At 43.3% G+C, this 23,034-nt stretch overlaps 1 protein-coding gene across 4 annotated transcripts in view; it reads left to right on the top strand.

Annotated features, from left to right (window-relative positions):
• Positions 1-22,657, top strand: part of MTX3 (metaxin 3) — a 37,838-nt gene extending 15,181 nt beyond the window's left edge. The window contains exons 9-11 of one of the 4 annotated variants that reach the window (XR_009552450.1): positions 11,638-11,841; positions 21,266-21,345; positions 22,584-22,657. Coding sequence is in view for 1 of the 4 variants with exons in the window: in XM_060201089.1 (XP_060057072.1) it covers positions 11,638-11,643 (6 nt within the window). In the remaining 3 variants the exon portion in view is untranslated. Of the gene's footprint in view, positions 1-11,637; positions 12,114-14,126; positions 14,544-15,374; positions 16,041-21,265; positions 21,346-22,583 lie in introns of those variants that run through there. The other 3 variants (XR_009552449.1, XR_009552448.1, XM_060201089.1) reach the window with 3 other exon arrangements.
• The last annotated feature ends 377 nt before the right edge of the window (positions 22,658-23,034 follow it).

Raw genomic sequence — 23,034 nt, 5'->3', positions numbered from 1 at the left:
TAACATTCCCCAGATTCCCATTTAACAATACAACCCCCACTATTTTATTCATCATTTTTCATGGACCTGTATTCTCCCCACACACCCACCCGCCCCAGAGTCTTTTACTTTGGTGTAATACTCCAATTCCATTTCAGGTTCGACTTGTGTTTTCTTTTCTAATCTTGTTTTTCAACTTCGGCCTGAGAGTGAGATCATCCCGTATTCATCCTTCTGTTTCTGACTTATTTCACTCAACATGATATATACACAATGGAATACTACTCAGCTGTAAAAAATGGTGACTTCACCGTTTTCAGCCAATCTTGGATGGACCTTGAAAAAATCATGTTGAGCAACGGGTATTTGTAATAAGATAATTATTTTCAGTAGACAGTCTTGCTGCAGAGTTGACAGTTGCCTTAGTGACTACGTTTAATATTTTCGAGTTTTAGTACTGAAGACATAGTCTAAACAAGAGCTATGTGCTCGTGTTTGTGCTTGCGTCTTCTAGGATGAGGGTGTCTAGTTTTCACCAAACTCACGGCAGCTTGTAGATCATAAAAATTTGAAACCTCACTAAACCTTCCCGTTTCAGAGGATTAAGTATATTCATTCCCTGCCAAAGGGTAAAAGGAGATCCCCGATGAGATATAAGGAGATTTTTCTTGGTTCTGCAATGCAGTCGCCTGGCAGGAACCCCACACCTTGGTTGTGTCTTTGATAAGAGCTTGCCTTGGAGTTTTGAGCTGTATGGTGACCCTCAAGCCCCAGTGAAAAAACAGTTGAGTTCTTGTACTGATTCTTTAGTTTTCCTCATGCAGATTCAGAGAAAGACCTTTTAATCATTTGATTTACATGTCCTAGGTCCTTGGGAATCGAGGACAGTAACTTGCTAAAGTGGGCATGGATCCTCAGTCAGCTGTATGGGGGTATGAGCTGGTCGTTCCATAGAACTAACTGGTTCTTGGGCGTCCCTGAGACAAAGGAAACCAGTGTGAAACTCTAGAACACTGTGCTGCCCATCCACTCTTTGGGCCACTTTCTTAAAAACCTGACATCTCTTTCTCTTAAGTGAGGCGTCCTTAAGCTTTTATTAAAAAACATGAAATAAAGCTTTAGTCCTCTTCTGTTTCAGTGTTAAAAAGATAAAGAACACCAGGAAATAATGTATCAGTTCATCTTGAAACTGTAGCTTTCTGAAAGAGGACAGTGAAAAGATAAATAAGAAGTATATGGATCACTTTGGTTTTATTCCACCAAGTCTGTCTTTTTCAGCATCTGTTCTAGTTCACAAATACTGTAGTTTTGTTATAAAATAAACAATATTAAAATAAGCAATGTCGGTTACAATGTCAATACTTTATCCTGGCCTAGTGTGACTATATTCAGAGACTATGTGTAAGTACTCAGAAGTGGTGATAATTAATATTGTTAAGAATTGATTCTAATCAGTGAGAAACTGGCTACGTCAAACTAACTATTTTTAGAATAAAAATCTCAATAAAATATCAGACTGTCAGAATGTTTATTCCTGCCTTGGCGGAGAAGATCAGTGAGAACTATGTGCTTGAGACAAATGTATCTGAGGGCATGAAGTAAAGGGTGATGAGGAAGTGGAAGGATTCTTCTTATTCAAGTCAAAACTGTACGGCCAGAGAGAAACTGCCCTTCTCAGTTGAACGAGAGCTTCAAAAGGGAGAATGAGAAAAGCCTGGCTCATTTCTCCAGGTATTTAGTCAACCTTCTGGAATGCCTAAGACATCTGTGTTTAAGAAATGAAGATAGCTGTGCCTCAACAAAAGCTGCCAGGCTAGCATGGGGTTGCCTCTTCCCGGGCGTGTACTCTCTGGGTTGGAGAGAACATGACCGGAGCCAGCCTGGGCTGCTACTCACTCAGCGATGCGAGAGAGATGACTCAGGAACAGAGCTCATGGTGGTGAGGGGATTCAGTTCTTTATTGATCAGAGAGCCAAGGCTTTTAAGAGTCAGACCTGGAAGTGGCAAGTTGGAAACAGAAGTGGCTTGACATGGTTTGGAAAGGGGCGGAGAAAGACAAAAGGGGGCTGGGAAAGGTAGGAACTTCCTTAGCAACTGTTGCGAGGGTTTTAACTGGTAGGATTAATAATACCCTGCAGGCAGGGAGAATCTTGAGGGTAGGAAGAAGATAGATCAAAGGAATGGAATGGGTGGGGATCTTTCAGGCAAAACAATGATTATGTAGATAGGCCATCGTATCAGGAATGCAGAGTGCTTTGTGAGGCAGGGAGTCTGATAAGAGGAGGCAAACCTTGGGGAGTTGTGCCACTTCTCCCTCAACCTCTCAGTAGAGAGAGAGACTTGAGAGGATGGATATCCCCTCAAGTCAAGCCCTGCCAAGCTCAACCACATCCTCACAATTTCCCTACAAGAAACATTTCTAATTTTTTTTTTTGATTATTTTTTTACTATATCTTTTGGATAGAGAGAGCCAGAAATTGAGAGGGAAGGCGGTGGTAGAGATGGGAGAGAGACACCTGCAACACTGCTTCACCACTTGCAAAGCTTCCCCTCTGCAGGTGGGTGCTGGGGGCTCGAACCTGAGTCCTTGAGCATTGTGACATGCACGCTCAACCAGGTGTGCCGTCACCCATCCCCCAACATTTCTTTTTTTTAAGTTTATATAAATTTTATATCATTTTTTTCTTTTTTATTTAAGAAAGGATTAATTAACAAAACCATAGGGTAGGAGGGATACAGTTCCACACAATTCCCACCACCCAATCTCCATATCCCACCCCCTCCCCTGATAGCTTTCCCATTCTCTATCCCTCTGGGAGCATGGACCCAGAGTCATTGTGGGTTGCAGAAGGTGGGAGGTCTGGCTTCTGTAATTGCTTCCCCGCTGAACATGGGCATTGACTGGTTGGTCCATACTCCCAGTCTGCTTCTCTCTTTCCCTAGTAGGATGGGTCTCTGGGGAAGCGGAGCTCCAGGACACATTGGTGGGGTCTTCAGTCCAGGGAAGCCTGGCCGGCATCCTGATGACATCTGGAACCTGGTGACTGAAAAGAGATTTAACATACGAAGCCTAACAAATTGTTGAGCAATCATGGACCCAAAGCTTGGAATAGTGGAGAGGAAGTGTTAGGAGGGTACTCACTGCAAACTCTAGTGTACTGCTTTCAGGTATATATTTTGCAGTAGTTTACGGATACGTGTGAACATATGCTCTCTCTCACAGAAACTGGTGTATATCTAGGTTTTGGGACTTTGTTAGAAAGTGAACCACCTGAGATGGAATTAGAGTATACTACGAAAGGAAAGGTCTCACCTGAGTAATGAAGCTGAAGGGTTGTCATTCCACATGTGAAGTCTCTGGACACAGTCTGAAGTGAAGCATGTTGAGGTGGCAATCGTTGCGTTGATTAGGTTGTGATCGGCAGATGCAATATTATTTGATATGGATTAGGAGAGGCATATGGGAAAGTGGGCCCTATCCAATGGTCCCAGGACTGGGGGAAGTAGAGGCTCTATAGTGGAGATGTGAGGTTCCTGCTGTCTTAGGGTTCAAAAAGACAATCGATAGTTAATGTTATCATCACATTATTTGGTAATTGGGTTAACTTTGAAAAGTCCTTTTGTTAGGGCTTGCTGTACAGTACCCAGTATCTTGTATATAGCTGTGCTATTGGTTGCTTCTGATCTACTTGGTCTAGGCTTTTGAGAGAGTCTGCATATCAATTACACAGCCTATATATTAAAAAGATTCAGTTTGTGTTTTGAAAAACTTCGAGACATACAATTAATTTTCCCCCTCTCGTATTAATTAACTAGCGATTTATATGACTACATTTTACTAGGAGTGTACATAAACACCATTCCCACCACCAAAAGACTGTGACCCATCCCTCCCACCCACTCCCACCCCCCACTAGCCCAGGAAGCTGCATGTCTACCCCTCACCACTGGGTTTTTACTTTGGTGCCCTACTTACAATTTGCTCAGGTCCTGCTTTTAGTTTCCCTTTCAGATCTTCTTACTCAACTTCTGTTGATGAGTGGGATCATCCCATACTCATCTTTATCTTTCTGACTTAGCTCACTTAACATAATTCCTTCTAGCTCTGACCAAGATGGGTCAGAGAGGGTGGGTTCATTGTTCTTGATAGCTGCATAGTATTCAATTGTGTATATATACCACAGCTTTCTCAGCCACTCATCTGTTGTTGGGCACCTGGGTTGCTTCCAGGTTTTAGCTATTATGAATTGTGCTGCTATAAACATAGGAGTACACACCTCTTTTTGGTTGGGTGTTATGGAGTCCTTGGGGTATAACCCCAGGAGAGGAATTACTGGATCATATGGAAGGTCCATGTCTAGCCTTCTGAGAGTTTTCCAGACTGCTCTCCACAGAGGCTGGACCAATTGACATTCCCACCAGCAATGTAAAAGGGTTCCTCTGTCCCCACAACCTCTCCAGCATTTGTTGCTGCTGTCCTTTTTGATGTATGCCATTCTTACAGGAGTGAGGTGGTATCTTAGTGTTGTCTTAATTTGCATTTCTCTGACAATCAGTGACCTAGAGCAGTTTTTCATATGTTTGTTAGCCTTTTGGATCTCCTCTGAGGTGAATGTTTTGTTCATATCCTCTGCCCATTTTTGGATGGGGTCATTTGCTTTTTTGGTGCTAAGTTTGCTGAGCTCTTTATATATTTTGGTGATTAGTTTCTTGTCTGATGTATGGCATGTGAAGATCTTCTCCCATTCTGTGAGGGGTCTCTTTGTTTGTTTAATAGTTTCTTTGGATGTGCAGAAGCTTTTCAATTTGATGTAGTCCCATTGGTTTGTTTCTGCTTTAGTCTTCCTTGCAATTGGGTTTGATTCATCAAAGATGTCCTTGAGGTGTAGGTGGGAAAGTGTTTTAACAATGTTTTCCTCTAAGTATTTGACTGTTTCTGGTCTGACATCTAGGTCTTTGATCCATTTGGAGTTGATTTTTGTTTCTGGTGAGATAAAGCGGTTCAGTTTCATTCTTCTGCATGTTACAACCCAGTTTTCCCAGCACCATTTATTGAAGAGAGCCTCCTTTTTCCATTTAATGCTTTGGGCCCCCTTATCAAAGATTAGATTCCATAGGTGTGGGGATTTATTTCTGGGCTTTCAATTCTGTTCCTCTGGTCTGTGTGCCTATTTTTGTTCCAGTACCATGCTGTTTTGATGATGATGGCTTTATAATATAGTTTAAGGTCTGGGAGTGTGATTCCTCCATTTCTGTTTCTTTTCCATAAGATGGTTTTGGCAATTCTAGGTGTTTTCAGGTTCCAGATAAATGACTGTAGTGTTTGTTCTATTCTCTTAAAGAAGCTTGGTGGAACTTTGATAGGTATTGCATTAAATTTGTATATGGCTCTGGGGAGAATATTCATTTTGATGATATTTATTCTTCCAATCCATGAGCATGGGATATCTTTCCATTTCTTGGTATCAGTTTCTATTTCCTTGAGTAGTGACTCATAGTTTTCAGCATACAAGTCTTTCACTTCTTTGTTCAACTTTATTCCTAGGTATTTGATTGATTTTGCTGAAACAGTAAATGGGAGTGATTTCTGGATGTCTTCTTCTTCAGATTTAGTGTTTGCATAAAGAAATGCCACTGATTTTTGTACATTGATTTTGTAGCCTGATACCTTGCTATATTGCCTAATAACTTCCAGTAGTTTTCTGCTGGATTCTTTAGGTTTTTCTATGTATACTATCATGTCATCTGCAAACAGTGAGAGCTTGACTTCTTCCCTTCCAATCTGTATTCCTTTGATTCCTTTCTCTTGCCTGATTGCTATGGCAAGAACTTCCAATACTATGTTGAAGAGTAACGGTGACAGTGGGCAGCCCTGTCTAGTCCCTGATCTGAGGGGGAATGCTTTCAGCTTCTGTCCATTGAGTATGATGTTGGCTGTAGGTCTGCTATATATAGACTCCACTATCTTGAGGAATTTCCCATCTATTCCCATTTTTTGTACAGTTTTGAGCATGAATTGGTGTTGGATTTTGTCAAAGGCTTTCTCTGCATCTATTGAGATAGTCATGTGGTTTTTGGCTTTGCTTTTATTGATGTGGTGAATGACATTGATTGACTTACGGATGTTGAACCAGCCTTGCATTCCTGGGATGAATCCCACTTGGTCGTGATGAACAATCTTTTTGATATGTTGCTGTATCCGGTTGGCCCAGATCTTGTTTAATATTTTGGCATCTATGTTCATCAGAGATATTGGTCTGTAGTTTTCCTTTTTTGTTCTGTCCCTATCAGCTTTTGGTATCAGAGTGATGTTGGCTTTGTAGAAGGTGGAATGGAGTATTCCTGTTTCTTCAATCTTATGGAAAAGCTTAAGAAGTATGGGTATCATACGTATACGTTATCATCTGTTTTCCATCTACACCATGCCTCAGCCTCATGTGAGCTTAATGTGCAGCTTGGCGATACGAGAATCCGGCATGAAGCCCAGCCAGTCTATCTTGGCGTTACTCTCGATCACACTCTGTCATTTCACAAACATCTCATAAAAACTGCAGCAAAGGTGGGTGCGAGGAATAACATCATTGCAAGACTGGCCAGCTCCTCATGGGGCGCGAGTGCTTCCACACTACGATCATCATCTCTGGCATTATGCTATTCCACTGCAGAATACTGTGCCCCAGTATGGTTCCGTAGCCCCCATGTCCACTTGGTCGATTCCAAATTATATTCCTCCATGAGGATCATTTCTGGAACCATCCGTTCCACCCCGGTTCCATGGCTGCCAGTTCTTAGCAACATCGCCCCGCCAGATATTCGTCGGGATGCGGCATCATCTAAGTTCATTTCCCACGTCTACACTCGACCGGACCTGCCAATATACGCGGATATCTTCGCCCACCCTGTCCAACGCTTGACGTCTCGTCACCCAATCTGGTCCCCTACGCCTACACTGAACTTCTCTGTTCCAGTCTCTTGGAAACAGAGTTGGCAGTCAGCTGAGGTAAAGAACAAACACCTCGTCACAGACCCCTGCAAGCGTCAACCCGGCTTTGACCTAGCACGTTATGATCGGGTCCTCCTCAATCGCTATCGAACAGGCCATGGCCGGTGCGCCGCTATGTTCCATCGCTGGGGAGCCAGAGACGACCCGAACTGCCCCTGCGGCTACAGACAGACTATGACCCACATAGTCGACGACTGCCACCTCTCCAGATTCAAAGGAGGTCTCGAAACTTTACATCAGGCCCAGCCTGATGCTGTTGACTGGCTATGGAAGAAGGGCAAACGCTAGAAGAAGAAGAAGAAGTATGGGTACTAACTGTTTCTTGAAAGTTTTATAGAATTCATTTGTGAAGCCATCTGGCTCAGGACTTTTGTTGTTGGGGCCCCCAACATTTCTAATTTCTTCCACTGGTCATTGTGCTTTGCACCACCTGCACTTAACCCGCTGTGCTAACCATCCGACTCCCCATTTCTAATTTCTTTTTTTTTTGAATTAAAAAAAAAAATTGGAGGGAGTCAGGATGTAGCACAGTGGGTTAAGCGCAGGTGTCGCAAAGCACAAGGACTGGCTTAAGGATCCCGGTTGGAGCCCCTGGCTCCCCACCTGCAGTCCCCTTTTTTGCTTCCCCTTTTTGTCTTCCCCTCCCCTCTCTATTTCTCTCTGTCCTATCCAACAACAATGACATCAATAATAACTACAACAATAAAACGACAAGGGAATAAATAAATAATTTTTTTAATTGTCCCAAATTTAATCTCCAGCATCCCCATAACTGAGAGCTGAGTGGTGCTGTGGTGTCTCTTTCTCTGTACCATTTCTAATTTCTAATGCAGCCAATTCACAGCTTCACAAGTTTTATTTTTCCAACTGGGAGAGAGGTTATTATATTTCTACTTTCTGAGCAAGAGTGAAAAGAATAGTTACTGCATTTAAAACTATAATTAAGGGTTGACTTTTAAGATCTTTTATTGGGGAAGGTGGTTCTTTGAGGACTCACACTTTGAAAAAGTTAAGAAATCTTTTGGTATAGAAGAAGGCATGACACTTTCCAAAAGATAGAGATTGCAGCTTTATTTGAAATGCAAATAGCAAATCAACTTATTTGATGATGAGCTGATTGTGTCTAGTCTGCTGCGCAGTTCCACTTTTCTCCATAGAGAGGAAAGTTGTGTTTTCCATCTAGTGAACATGACTCAGAATGTGTTACATATAACATCCAATCCACACAGCCCTAAATTGGTTTAAAAGGACACGACAGATAAGGGGAAGGGGAAATGTGGGGAAGGACATGGACTCAGGAAAAAGAACAGAAGAGAAAGGAACTGTGGAGGGTGGAGATGGATGGAATGAAAAAGACAGTTTTACTTATAAAGGCAAGTTTATCACAAATTTACCAAATAGGTAATTCTGAGTAAGTTTCTTGATTCTTAGCCTTGGCCTTTTTTTTTTTGGTTTTGTTTTGTTTTTTGTTTTTTGTCTTCTGGGATGTTTGTGTTATGTTTCCTGAACCTCTCTGCTCTGGGCTCTTTTTCAGCTAGCAAGAGGAGATAGAAGAGACAGAGAGAAGGGAAGTAGACACAGCTTCCTTCAGTGTGGTGAGGGCCAGATTCAAACCTGGGTCAAAGCAGTGCACTATCCAAGTGAGCCATCTTGCCAGTCTGGCATTGTTACTGCAATATAATAGAATAGCTGGATCTGAATGTATTTGGATTTTTATGCACTTGGCTTTTTAAAAATTATAAGATTGAATATATGTTCATTTGTGTTTTAGTTGTCTATATTCTGCATAAAAAGGCAATTTATGTAATTTCTGTAAGCCCTATTTTCTCAGCTACCAGATAGGATTTTCTTTTTTCTTTTTTCATTGTTTTTCCTAAAGAATGAAATCAGAACCTCAAAATTATGTGACACCACTGAGCGACTTCCCAACCCAACTTTACTTTTTATTTTATTTTCAGAGTATATGAATAGGGATGTGTTGTACGTAGTATGTAAATAATAAAATAAATACATGAATAAAAGGATAGCAAGGACATGTTAACAACGGTGGGGAGAAGTATTTACTTCAATGTTTAAATTTCCAGTAAACATCTTATAGAGGTTAAAAGAGAATGTACATACTGACGGGTAGCTATCTAGAAGTCTTCTAATTCTTTCTTTAATTACTGATTTATTGGGCTCTCAGAAAAGTCATGAAGTGCTTTTCTTTGCAAAAATGTGTCGTGACTTTTTCTGACAGCCCCAAAATAGTGGTCTGTTTACAAAATTAAAAAATTTCAGGAGTAGAGTTTCACACTTATGTGAGTATGTGTATGCATAATGCCCACACCCACCATCAGACTTCTTGTGCCCCTTCACTAGGCCTTCCAACACCCTAACTCACTCTGATAGCCACCATAGTTTTCACAGTCTAAGAGACAGCCTAGTTACTTTTTTTCTTTTTTTGAAAATTCCTTTGCTTTATCTGTATGATCTATATTCTACTTATGAGTGAACTCAGCTGAAGTTGTCACAAAAACTGTCACTTAGCATAATCACTTCCATTTCCAACTATTTTGTCCCAAATGATACAAGGTCATCTTTGAAATCCAAACCAAGCCAAGCCAATTCTGTTATTTTCTAGAGGGAAGAAAGAGAGGAGAGGAGATACCACACCGCCACTCATCCATCCATAGAAGTCCTCTGGTATCACCTACTCAGCCCAGTGTGCTCCAAGCTAATCTAATACCCACCACGTGGTGCTGGTACTTGAATCCTGGGTCTTGCACATGGGAAGGCATGTGCTCTCCTGAGTCAGCTACTACTAAGCCCAAGGTGGAATTTTCTTGTATAAACTGGGCTATCGCCTGGCACATTCAGAGTCTGGCAGAAGTTCCATAGTATTTCCTCCCATGTTCTCTTCTTGATGAAGAGCTACTGAGAGGGTGGTGATTCCTTTCTTTATTTTATCCCAGCGTCGTGCAAAGTGCTTGGAGCTTACAAGGGGCTCAAGACGTTTTTGAGCAAGACAGTATAGGCTTCAGAGTCGATCAGAAAAAGGGTGAGAAACGTTGAAGCTAAGATTTAGCAGATCAGCAACAAGAAACCATTGGATTCCTTTGAAGCTGACTATTCAAGTGGTAGGATTTAAATTTTGTTGCTTGACGTGGTGGCGGGATGCGAAGGAGAGAGAATCCAAGAGCAGAGGGGACACAAATCTTTATTGTTGGGTCAGACTGGTGGTTCAGGCCACGTGGAGCCAGCCAAAAAAATGGCCGTCCCCTGCTACCTCACCACCGGGCAAGAGAGCGAGTGAGGGGAGGGGGAGGAGGTGGACTTTTTAGGTCAACACCCCGGAGTGACGTGTCAGGACAGGATTGGTTGGGGGAAAGCCCTGAAAGTACTATAATGCTCTGTGGAGGGTGGCAGGGCCTTGGGGAGACATCTGCACAGCATCTCCCCCTTTTCTTTTATATCTAATGGACACAGTAAGGAAATGTATAGAGTGGAGCAGGCTAAAATGTTTTTAAGGAATGCCGTGCTCAGGTGGGAAGATGTAGAACGTTTTTGTGGGGAAGGGAAGGCTTAAATGGCTACCAACCTTGTGAGATTTATGTGTTCCCCCTGTGCTCAACCACTCTTTAGAGAGAGAGACTTACCTGGAGGGACTCATCTCATAGGTTAAGCTCTGCCAGGCTCAACCATCTCCTCACAGTATTTCTACATCTTACTGTATCTATCTGGTCATCGCATTAAGATGGTTCAATGTCTGTAAAAGACTCTTATCTGTGACAGAGGAATATTAGTGTAGAGGTGAGCAGAAACCTTTTGGACATAAACCTGAATGATATAACAAAACAGGAAGGGACAAGTAGGGGAGCAGTATGGGCCAGTGTGATGTCAAGGGAAGGCTTGGTGCGCAAAGGTACGTTCCCTGTCAGGGGGGGGTAAGGGTTCATGATGAGGGGGCGTTTCCTACCTCAAAGTGCAGGACCTGTAGGCGGGAGGGCATGGCCCGCCAAGCAGAGGGGCTATTTAGCATTGTATAATCCTCAAGGCAAACAGTCTGTAAAGTCTATGAACTACTCAGGGTCAGTCTTTGAAAAGCCAGCAGCGTGAAGGGAAGGAAGCTGCTGTAAAATTGTGTAAAGTGTCCAAAGGGTATACCAGCAAGTCCGATAGAATTCTCAGTCCAAAGTAGGCGACTAGGGGGAGAAATGCCAGGGGATGAAACACTGGTTTTATTTCCAAAACTCTGCTAAGAAACACTTTCTCAAAGATTGAAGTGTTTGATGATGGTATCTAACCTTGGAAAAGTTGCACCCCTTTGACCAGCTAAATGGTATTTGGAGTAGGCTAAGAAAGGTGGGTAGTTAAAGGGATTAATATTGTGACACCACTGATTCACATTGTAAGGTAATTTAAAACAATTTATCTTGAATTTCCACATATTAGCATTGCCTAGACAAGTAGCATACATTAAACAATATATTAACTTAGGGATGAATTAAAACTGACTCAGAGTTGTGGTGCCTCCAGGGGAAGGAAGGAAGAGATGTGTGTTCATTCCTGCTTTATTCAACATGTCCTGTGATGTGGGGGAGAGAGAGGAGTCAGTGTGGCTCATTAATGAGAATTGCAGATGGCTTTAAATTGAAAGATATTGTAAACAACAGGAATGACTGAGACATGATACAAGAGGAGCTGGAAAGGTTAGGAACATGGACAGGAAATCAAATGATTCAGCCTGGAGTAATGCAAGCCAATCTGACATCTGGGGCCAAATACGAAGAAACACAGATACAGTACGAACGAGCCAAGCGTGAACACAGTCATCTCAAAGGAGCTTGGGGAAGGAGGTGTACCGGAGGGAATCAGAGGTAAGATGCAAGAAACTGATGGTTGGAGAATGCTATTATGTGCCCAGTACTATGATTCGATACTTTTCCATAATGATAGATTTTGATGCTGATGATACAGTTCAGTGTAGTGTAAGAAATGCCTTTTGAAGGAACCCTTGTGCACTGCCAATGGGAGTGTAATTTGGTGCCATCCCTGTGTAAAACAGTCTGGAGATGTCTCACAACACTGGAAATGGACTTACCCTATAACCCAGCAACTTATCTTGAGGATTTATCCAAAGGAAATAAAAACACCCATCCAAAGAGATCTATGTTCACCTATGTTCACAGCAGCTCAATCAGTAATAGACCAAATGTGGAAGCAACCTAAATGCCCAATGATAGATGGCTAAGATAATTGTGGATAAAGGGATAGATAGATAGATAGATAGATAGATAGATAGATAGATAGATGGATGGATAGATGGATAGAATAGATAGAATAGGTAGATACTATTCAGCTGTTAAAAATGATAAAACTCATCTCCTTTACCTCATCTTGGATGGAACCTGGCAGAAGCATGTTAAGTGAGATAAGCCAAAAAGAGAAGGAAAAACATGAGATGATCTCACTTACAGGTGGAACTTAAGAAACAGTGACAAAAAGGGAAAACACAAAGTGAACCTCGGGCTAGGTGTGGTCTGTTGCTCTGAAGTTCAGGGACTCTGGGGAAGGAGAAAAGAGGGGTGGAGAAGGTTATGCGTCCTGGTGTGTGCTGACCTTGGTGTGTGAACGGACCTTGGTGTGTGAACGGACCTTGGTGTGTGCTGACCTTGGTGTGTGAACGGACCTTGGTGTGTGCTGACCTTGGTGTGTGAACGGACCTTGGTGTATGCTGACCTTGGTGTGTGAACGGACCTTGGTGTGTGCTGACCTTGGTGTGTGAACGGACCTTGGTTGGCAGTGAGAGTGTTTCGCAGACACCAGTTGTGGGGAGATGAGAAATGATGCCAACAGTTATGTCAGCAATTTACTGTAAACCATTAACCCCTTGTTGTAAATGACGTCCAATTAAAATTACTCATCAAGGCAAAAGACAAGGAGTTGAAGCAAGGTATTTATTCTTTTGCAAAAGGGTGTGCCACCAACAGTGGTAGTAAGGAACCTTTTTTAAAAATTTTATTTATAAAAGGAAAACATTGATAAAACCATAGGATAAGAGGGGTACAACTCTACACAATTCCCATGACCAGAACTCCATATCCCACCCCCTCCCCTGATAGCTTTCCTATTCTCTATCCCTCTGGGAGCATGGACCCAGGGTCATTGTGGGATGCAGAAGGTGGAAGGTCTGGCTTCTGTAATTGCTTCCCTACTGAACATGAGTGTTGACAGGTCGATCCATACTCCCAGCCTGCCTCTCTCTTTCCCTAGTGGGGCAGGACCTGACACAGAACTGCCTCTTCCACCCCTGGGCTGGGCTGTAGCACTCACAGTCTCCTCATTGCCAAAATAAGGGAAGGAGGAAGCGAGTCTGAGGGCCTCTGCTGGAAGACTAGCAAGCACTGCCAGGACCTATTATCTGACCTCAAGAATACAAAACTACTGGCCACAGGTGGTCATAGATAACAATTTATAAAAATAATTTTTGTACTAAACAGTTGTTCTATTCCTATTCCTTTGAAGACCTAACCATCTCTCACACCTCCAATAAAATTATTTAAAAATATACATTTTTGAGGAATAGTTATGTGCAAGAGGTCAGTTCATAAGGAAATAAGAGCTCTGTGTCCATCTTGTTGAGCTTAAAGGTTTGTCAAGTATATCAGTATGGACAGCTTTGTGGAGGTAAACTAGCAGGTCCCCAAAACCCCCAGTGGCACAGCTTACTTACTACAATCTCATGAGGGTGTTTCGCAGCCCGTGGGTTTTCCCAAAAACCCTTGGGACAGCTTTCTCCAAGCTGACTTAGGTGCCAGCAGGACATCGGGGTGGCACAAACCTTCGGTGAGTTGGCACAAGTGTCCAGCTTAAGCAGAAGAAGGTGTTTCTCATGACAGCTGTCCCGTGGGGTAGCCTCTTCTTTCACGGCACTGTCATCTCTACTAGTACTGTCATATCTTCTGGTGACACGGATCCATCCTTTCAGTAGGGGTTTCCTGTTGTCTTTTATCCTTTCTTGTTGTAAAGATCCAGTGATCATTTGTGAATACAAGTCATTTGCCAATAAACCAAATCATATTTGTTGGTAACACTGGCTTAATTTACAAAAACCCCCATTTCTTAACAATTTAACTGAACCATTACTTCTTGCTCTCTTCAGTTACAAGGGCTTGAGGAACTTAGTCCTAATGAAGATGGTTTGCAGAAGAGGAGGAATAGTGACTATAAGAGAGGACACACCCTAAGGAGACATGACTGACTGTATCCATCTACCAAGAAAAGAAGGCCATGTTATAGGGACAAAGAATATAATATAAATGGACCTTGAGAGCTTGTTTGGAGGTTGTAGCAGGGGAGCACAGCTACTCGTATACTCTCGACCTCCTCTCTCGATTTCTCTTTGTCCTATCCAACAATAGCAGCAACAACAATAGCAACAGCAATGGGAAAAAAAAATATGTCTGCCAGGAGCGTGGATTCGTGGTGCAGGCACCAAGCCCCAGTGATCACCTTGGAGGCAGAAAATAAAAGTCCTTGGAACAGACCCAAAATAGACTAGCTGGCTTCTTGCGCCATCAAGACCCTCAGTTCCACCCGCCCTATTTTTACCTACCTTTAGGTTTCTGGTCATTAAACAACTTGTCCTGCTTTACATCTCACTGCTTTTCAGCCCACAAGTGGCAGAGGCTACCATGACCCCATCCTGATCTCCCTGGGCAGACGACCTCCCCAAGGTGTCCTGGAGCCTCCCCTCCCCAGAGTGCTGCCCCACTAGGGACAGACAGACACAGGCTGGGGGTGTGCATCCACCTGCCAACACCCATGTCCAACAGAGAAGCAATGACAGAAGCCAGAACTCCCACCTTCTGCTCCCCGTAAAGAATTTTGTTTCATACTCCCAGAGGGATAAAGACTAGGGAAGCTGCCAAGGGAGGGATTGCAATACAGAACTTTGGTGGTGGGAATTGTGTGGAATCATACTCCTCTTATTCTACAAACCTGTTCCTCATTATTAAATTGCTAATAAAAAATAACAACAAAAAAGAGAGCCTTTCCAGAAGGGTGTAATGTCAGCACTTTGTAATAAAGACATCAGTAAGCTGACATACACCGCAGCAGTCTGCAGTCCTCATGCTTGTCCCTCACAACGCCAAGACAGACTTTCCCATGATACCCTGCTCTCTTTGCAAATTCTTTTAGAGTTTGGATTCATAAGGGCTGTCTGAATTTGGTTTCCAAATGTTTATTCATTGTCAGTTCAAAAAAAGTGCACTTGAATGTCAGAGTGGAGAATATGGAAAAAAGTAGACATAAAGAAAACTTATTTTTTAAGTGTTCTTTAACTTTAAGGACAGCAGCTAACAGCCCACTAAGTTTAACATTTCATGTGTGTTTATGACCTGTCAAGAAACAGCCAGAACTTGACTTGTGAGCAAGAAGAAAAAGATGTGGCCTGTTTGTCATCTCTCAGAGCATCCAACTTCTGAAGGCCACTTTGTGACCCAAAAAAGAACCTTTCTTCATCAGCGGACATATGCTGAACAAGAGAAACATTCGTCACAAGATCCAGGCCACGTAATGTTCATTAAGCAATTAGACGCTGATGCCAGCAGCACACTCACTTTTTCCCACTTTGTTTTCAACAGTTTGAATGTTCCTGAGAGGCTCACAGGGGATCGGCTCTGGTATCTCAATCAGAATTTTGGTATATTTTCAGAATCAGGAACATCTCCCTCTCTCCCACTTAGACTGAGCAATAGATTCTCCTGGGGCTCATTTGTGCTTCTTCTTACAGTTTGGGGGGTTGGGCCCATGGCCAGGTTTCTCAGCAGAGTCATTGTAACGATTAGGTGTCGGTTGAATGCAAAGCTATACCATTCATCACAGTCAAAAGGCAGCAAAGACAGTGTGCTACAATATTTAGTTAGCATTCTTCTTTAAGGATGTTTGTTTTCAAGGTTGTATAAGCACTCAACTTCTCTAAAGATGCTTTTGTGACATCCCTCTGAAGCAGTAGAGGTCCTGGAGAAACTCAACAATCTTCACTGAATACCCCCCCCCCCCGAACAATTATTGAAATGAAAAAGAAGGCAGAATATGAAGGCATTCAGGCTCAGGATACCTGGTCCAGGGTCCAGGATGTCACACCAAAAGTTATAGCCAGAGGTTAAGGGTGGCATTCTTCTTGTCTGGCTTCACACAAGAGAGGGAAAGACAAGAGTGGTGAGAGAGAGCGCCACTCCCAGCCTGCAGACCGGAGGCATAATAATAACCTCTCTTTGTTTTCTGTAACAGTGCACTCTCTAAGGCCCAGTTCTCACATCTGGCTGACAGAAAAGACAATACAAAAATGGTGTGCTGTTCTTAACAGACAGTACATAACTTCAGAGCTTTTCGGGATCCCCGTTCCAGCAACTATCTGTGCCAGTCTTTCTTTCTTTTTTAAATTTTAAATTTATTTATTTTCCCTTTTGTTGCCCTTGTTGTTTTTTATTGTTGTAATTATTGTTGTTGGATAGGACAGAGAGAAATGGAGAGAGGAGGGGAAGATAGAGAGGGGGAGAGAAAGACAGACACCTGCACACCTGCTTCACCGCCTGTGAAGTGACTCCCCTGCAGGCGGGCAGCTGGGGGCTCGAACCAGGATCCTTAGGCTGGTCCTTGCACTTCACACCACGTGTGCTTAACCCACTGCACTACCGCCTGACTCCCTGTTTTTTAAATTTTTATTTATTTATAAATGAGAAAGATAGGAGGAGGAAAAAAAAAAAGACATCCCTCTGGTACATGTGCTGTTGGGATTGAACTTGGGATCTCATGCTTGAGAGTCTAATGCTTTATCCATTGCACCACCTCCTGGACCACTCTGTGCCAGTATTTCTGGAGTCCTTCCGATGTGCCAATGATCCTGTGGGCAGGGCCCACTCTGTCCTCACACCCTGGGATTTCTGCGAAGATCAGCCTGGAAACATGCTGACTCCCTTCTCCGGGGGGTTACAAATCCGCTGTCACCTTCCCAGCTGAACAGAATGTCTTTCTCACTGGGGGGAGAAGGCTCCTTTTCTTCAGGACCATCTCTTCCTCTCCCTTTTAAATTGAATCCTTTTCAATGAAGGGCTTAGGCGTTAGTTTCCCAAGCTAAGCAGGAAAAAAAAAAAAATCTTTGTGTCGGTGCCCAGTCTTAAAACTCTCCCAGGAGGATCAGCGGTTATCTGCTTGAATGCAGACTGAGGAAGAGGACAGAGCAGACACCATCATAACAGTTCAAAATGTCATCCAGATCACATACATGCCTCTCCTGACTCCTCTCCTGAGACACGGACACTGTCACACTCCCTGGAGCCTCATTGCTGAGTCTCCTGGCCCCGGAGGTCTACAAGTTCAAACAGACTGTGTACTAAACTACCGGGAGGACTGGGCCACTGGAAGAAAAAAAATTCTCTTTCAGTTTGGGAAAACAGCATAGTGTTTAAGTAGAAAGATTTTCTTTTCTTTTTTTCTTTTTTTTTACTCCAGGTTTATTGCTGGGGCTCAGTGCCTGCACTACAAATCCACTGCTCCTGGCAGCCATTTTTCCCACTTTACTGGCTAGGATAGAGAGAGATTGGGAGAGGAGAGGGAGACAAAGGAAGAGGAAGAGAGATATAGACACCCGCAGACCTGCTTCACAACTTGTGAAGGGTCCCTGATGCAGGTGGGGAGCCGGGGACTCAAACTCAGATCCTTGTGCAATCCTTGCGCTTAGTACTATGTGCGCTTAACCCGGTGCACCACTGCCTGGCCTCCTACAGGAAGATTTTCGACCAAAGGTTTCAGGTTCAATCCCCAGCACTACAGGAAGTCAAGAGTTTAGCATCGTTTTGGTCAAAGAACAACAACAAAAACAAAACTTCCCTTTAATTGTGAAGGAAGCCTGGTCCAGTCAACTCAATGTAAGAACCCCAAAAAAGAGGCACGTGCTTGAGTACCTAAAAGCTGAAACACTGATTTGTATACCCTGGATCAGGGGAACTATGTAGAGAAACAGAACAGGGGCAGGGTGGTGGCACACGATGGTAAGTGCACAAAGTACTAAGCACAAGGATCCAGGTTCAAACCCCCACTTCCCACCTGTAGGGGGGACACTTCACAAGCAGTGAAGCAAGTCTGCAGGTATCTATTTTTCCCACCGCCCCATCTCTATCTCCCCTTCCCCTCTCAATTTCTCTCAGTCCTAACCAAAAAAAAGTCCACCAGGGCAGTGGATTTGAAGTACCGGCGCCAAGCCCCAGTGATAACCCTGGAGGCAAAAAAGAAAGGAAGAAGTAAAGAAAGAGGGCTGTAACGCCCAGGTCCAGAGTTCGGGAGAAACTCTTATCGCTTTGCATCTGCCCACTGCTGCTCTGCACACCCTGGATGAAACACACCAAAGAACTGGACACAGAAGACTGAGTACTTTCCCCTTCGGTCAGAAGGAAAGGTCTGGATGTAAGGAGAAACATGAGGGGCCCCACAAGAAGCAGAGAAACGAAGATTAATCAGCTAAGGTCTACTAGATGTCACTGTTAGCTAAGCGCCACCTGGGAGCTTTGGCAGGTCAGTGAGCTACATGCCATGTTTCAGGGATGATGGGGTGAGCTAGTATGATGATTATGTAAAGAGACTCATGCCTGAGGCTCTAAGGTCTCAGGTTCAATCTCCCATCACCATAAACCAGAGCTGAGCAGTGCTCTGGAACAAAACAAAACAGAACAAGACAAGACAAAACAAAACAAAACAAACAAATAAAAAAACAGCCCAAAGGTTGGGAATTGGTCCAGTGGGTAGAGCACATGTGCAAAGAACAGATTTCAAAACCTGACAAAGAAAAAAAAAGAGAAAGAAAGAGAGACAAATAGAAGGGAGAAAGAGGAAGACGGGAAAAACAAGAAAGTGAGGAAGAAAAAGAAAGGAAGAGAAAGAGAAAGGAATGAGAAGAGAAAAGGCCAGCAGAGAGGTACAAGAACAAGAAATATGCAAGTGGTAATATGAGTTACACATGGAAACTCTCAGGGGGCAGCTCTATCACGATCAGGTGGAGAACATTTGGAGAGGTGGGTGTGATTAAATAGATGAAGGATGAGTGGTTAAAGACCTTTCACAAGAACCTGTAAGCCCCACATCTGTACTTTAATCTGGGTACTGGGATGGAATCAGATGTGTTGTTTCCACAAGGGAACCTGGACTCAGTTCGAAGTTTCTTTCTGCTCAGATATCAAATTCTTCGGTAGGTTCTATGCTTACTTTTCCCTCGTTGGTTTATAGGCACAGTAGTGAAATATCTAGCAGAGTACCAACTGTATAAGGATCAGATAAATGGAAGTGGCTTCTGTTACGGTTGCTTTTCTAAAAATTATATTGAGGTTGGCCAGCTAGACAGACAGGGACATAGGGTGGCCGTGTTCATATATGCAGGTTTCCCTACTGGGGCGGGACTCTGGGGAAGCGGGGCTCCTGGACACATTGGTGGAGTCGTCTGCCCAGGGAAGTCTGGTTGGCATCATGGTAGCCCCTGGAACCTGGTGGCTGAAAGAAGAAGAAGAATATATTCTTATTCTGCCTTCCCCCAAATAGCTCACAGCTAGCTGGTGAGACTCTCTCAACTTCTCTCTCTCTCTCTCTCTTATTTTTATTTGACTGGACAGAGAGAAATGGAGAGGGGAGGGGAGATAGAGGGAGAGAAAGACACCTGCAGACCTGCTTCACTGCTCATGAAGCGCCCCCCACCCCACCCACCTGGCGCAGGTGAACAGGAGACTTGAACCTGGGTCCTTGTGCTTGGTGATATGTGCACTTAATTATGCTCAGCCTCTAATCCCCTTCGTTAGGGAAAGGACAGAGTACACCCAGAGGGTGTCAGACCCCCATTGGGTATTTTTGCATTTGAATGCTTAAAGTAAGCTAGCTGAGAAAAGAGAGAGAGAATAACCAAATGCTCAAGAGTAGCTTTTGTGAGGTGTCCTGAACAAATGATTATTTATTTATTTATCTATTTATTTATTTATTCTTCACTCATCACCTACACACTGGGTCACAATTTCTCTGGGGGTGTTGGGACTAGAGGTGAAAATGGTGACATTGCTCTCTGTCACACATAGCAGTGCTCAGGTAGAAATAGCTTGGCTTGTCAAATGATGGCTTCCTCCCAGCAGGCTTGGAACCACACAGAAACCTAATAGTTGAGGTGGTATCGCTTTAGGCTGATACCCAGAAGTCTTTCACCTTCAAAATCAAAAGAAGAAACAGAACTCACCAGCATTTGAACACCCCCCCCCATGCTCTTTCCTCTCCATGGAAGTCTCATTCCGCGACTCCCTCCCTCTTGTCCATGCTATGTTAATCTCAAAGAGTTTCCTCTCTCAGTTTTACAATGTACTACAAAGATTGAAAAAAAAAATCCTACACAGCTTACCTATTTTTAGTGTTATTGAACTAGAATTACATTAAATCTTTTATCTTCATGGGCTCTCATAATATTCTGGGTGTGGTACTTGTAAAAAAATATTATTTATTGGGGCCAGGTGGCAGTGCACCTGGCTGGTTAAGTGCACACATTACAGTGCACAAGGGCCCGGGTTCAAGCCTCTGGTCCCACCTGGAGGGGGGAAAGCTTCATGAGCGCTGAAGCAGGGCTGTGGGGATGTCTTTGTCTCTTTCCTTCTCTACCTCCTCCTTCCCTCTCAATTTCTCTCCATCTCTATCCAATAATAAATAAATAAAAGATTAAAATTAAAGAAGAAAATTATTTATTTATTTATCTATTTATTCTGTATAGAGACAGAACAATATTAAGAAGGAAAGGGAGAAATAGGGAGGGAGAGAGAGAGAGAGAGAGAGAGACACCTGTAGCAATGCTTCATGACTACAGGTGGGAACAGAGGGCTTGAACTTGGGTCCTTATAATACATTATTTTTCATTATTATTTTTTATTACCACCAGGGTTATCACTGGGACTCTGTGCCTGCATGATGAATCCGCAGCTCCTGGCAACCACCCTTCCCCCACCTCCATCGCTTCTTTCTTTATTTGATAGGACAGAGATAAATTGAGAGGGAGGAGGAGCCAGAGAGATAGAGACACCTGCAGTCTTGCTTCACTGCTTGTGAAACTTTCTTCCTGCAGGTGGGAAGCAGGGGCTTGAACCTGGGTGTTTGCACATGGTAACAGTGCATTACTTCTTACATAGTTCTATCTACTCTGTTGATTGACTTTGATATAGATTCAACTGCAAACGCTGCTTTAATTTCCTTATTATCAGTGCTGTTTTTTTTTTCTTATAGAGACGGAATCAGAGGAGAGAAAGACAGACACACCTGCGGCACTGTTTCTCCGCGGCACTGTTTCTCCTCGCCTCTTGCAGGTGTGTGTGTTTGCGGGGGTGGGGGTGGGTGGGTGGAAGGGGTTGAATCCAGGTCCTTATGCATACTGAGAATGCCATCACCAGCCCCCCCCCACACACACTCTATTTTACTAGTATTGCATTGCACTTATTTTGTCAATGATGAGACACAAGCAAATAGAACATAGAAAATAAGGTAGAGGGGGTTGGGCGGTGGCGCAGCGGGTTAAGTGCAGGTGGCACAAAGCACAAGGACCGGCGTTAGGATCTCAGTTCGAGCCCCCGGCTCCCCACCTGCAGGGGAGTCGCTTCACAGGCGGTGAAGCAGGTCTGCAGGTGTCTGTCTTTCTCTCCCCCTCTCTGTCTTCCCCGCCTCTCTCCATTTCTCTCTGTCCTACTCAACAATGATGGCATCAACAACAACTATAATAACTGCAGCAATAAAAAATAAGGGCAGCAAAAGAGAAAATAAATAAATATAAAAATGAAAAAAAGAAAATAAGACAAATACACAGGCAGATACTAATGGGAACTACAGTTGAGAATAATGTTTTCTTGAAGTTTTCTGAGAACTGAAGTGTTCTCTCACTTTCAAAACCACATATATGCATATCTCTTGATTAGTTTGACTAGAGGAATGCTTTAATAAGATGTGTATTGAGTGTGAATATGTATGTGTATATATGCACACACGTATATCAAAGCATCACTTTGTATATTTAGAATCTATTACAATTTATTTGACAACTATACCACAATGAAGCTGAAAAAAGGAAGAAGAATTAGGGAGAAGGGGGACCAGGTCGGGGCACACCTAGTTACCTAGTTGAATACACACGTTTACAGGGCACAAGGACCCAGGTTCAAGTCCCAGGTCTCCACCTGCAGGGGGAAAGCTTTGCCAATGTTGAAATGGTTCTATAGGTGTCTCTCTCCCTCTTTATCTCCCCTTACCCTCTCGATTTCTGGCTATCTCTATCCAATAAATAAAGTTAATTTTAAAAAGAATTTAAAAAGCTAGAGAGAAGGCTTATTTCTAAAGCATATCCTTCTAACTACTTGGAGCAATGATAAGACAAGATTCAGGAGAAAGAGAAACCCCAGTGATTGATTAAAGTGATACCGTTTCATCAAATCCCAGTCCTAGCAGGAGCTATAACTTATAGAATTTCAAGGTTTTTGGCTCCCATGACTTCTGTTTCTTATTGTCCTATTTTATTTGTGGAAATAAAAGCCCAGTCTGTGTCCTCCAAACCCAGGCCAACTACAAAAAACAGTGGACTTGGTGGAAAAGCCATAAAACTAATGAGATCTCAGTAAAGTGTCTGGACTGTTCTCACTGTATTTTCACCAGACCAAGGAGCTATGGAAAGACTTCATCTCTGTCTCTGACCTGCTGGCCATAAAAGCATAAGTCACAGGCTGGTGGCCATGGACGGATCTTAAAGGTACAGTGCACTCACTTTCTGCTTCCCAGAGGTCTGAAGCCAGCACATTGCAGCATTAGAACCATAGGCCAGGGCGCCTGATGCTGAGCCCTTCCTACCATTCAGGCGGGGATCCTAGGCATGGGAGAGCACACGTTTTCAGAAAGCACTCTGAGCTCACTAGTGACACAAGTTCTGCTGTGACACTTAATCAATACTTGCATCTAGGGATAAGGGATAAAAACAACATTGCAAAAATAAATTTTTTTTTCGGTGTTCGCTG

The sequence above is a fragment of the Erinaceus europaeus genome, chromosome 11 (genome assembly GCF_950295315.1).
Source record: "Erinaceus europaeus chromosome 11, mEriEur2.1, whole genome shotgun sequence".
In the NCBI taxonomy this organism is placed as follows: Eukaryota; Metazoa; Chordata; class Mammalia; order Eulipotyphla; family Erinaceidae; genus Erinaceus; species Erinaceus europaeus.
This window is presented reverse-complemented; position numbering and strand designations above follow the sequence as displayed.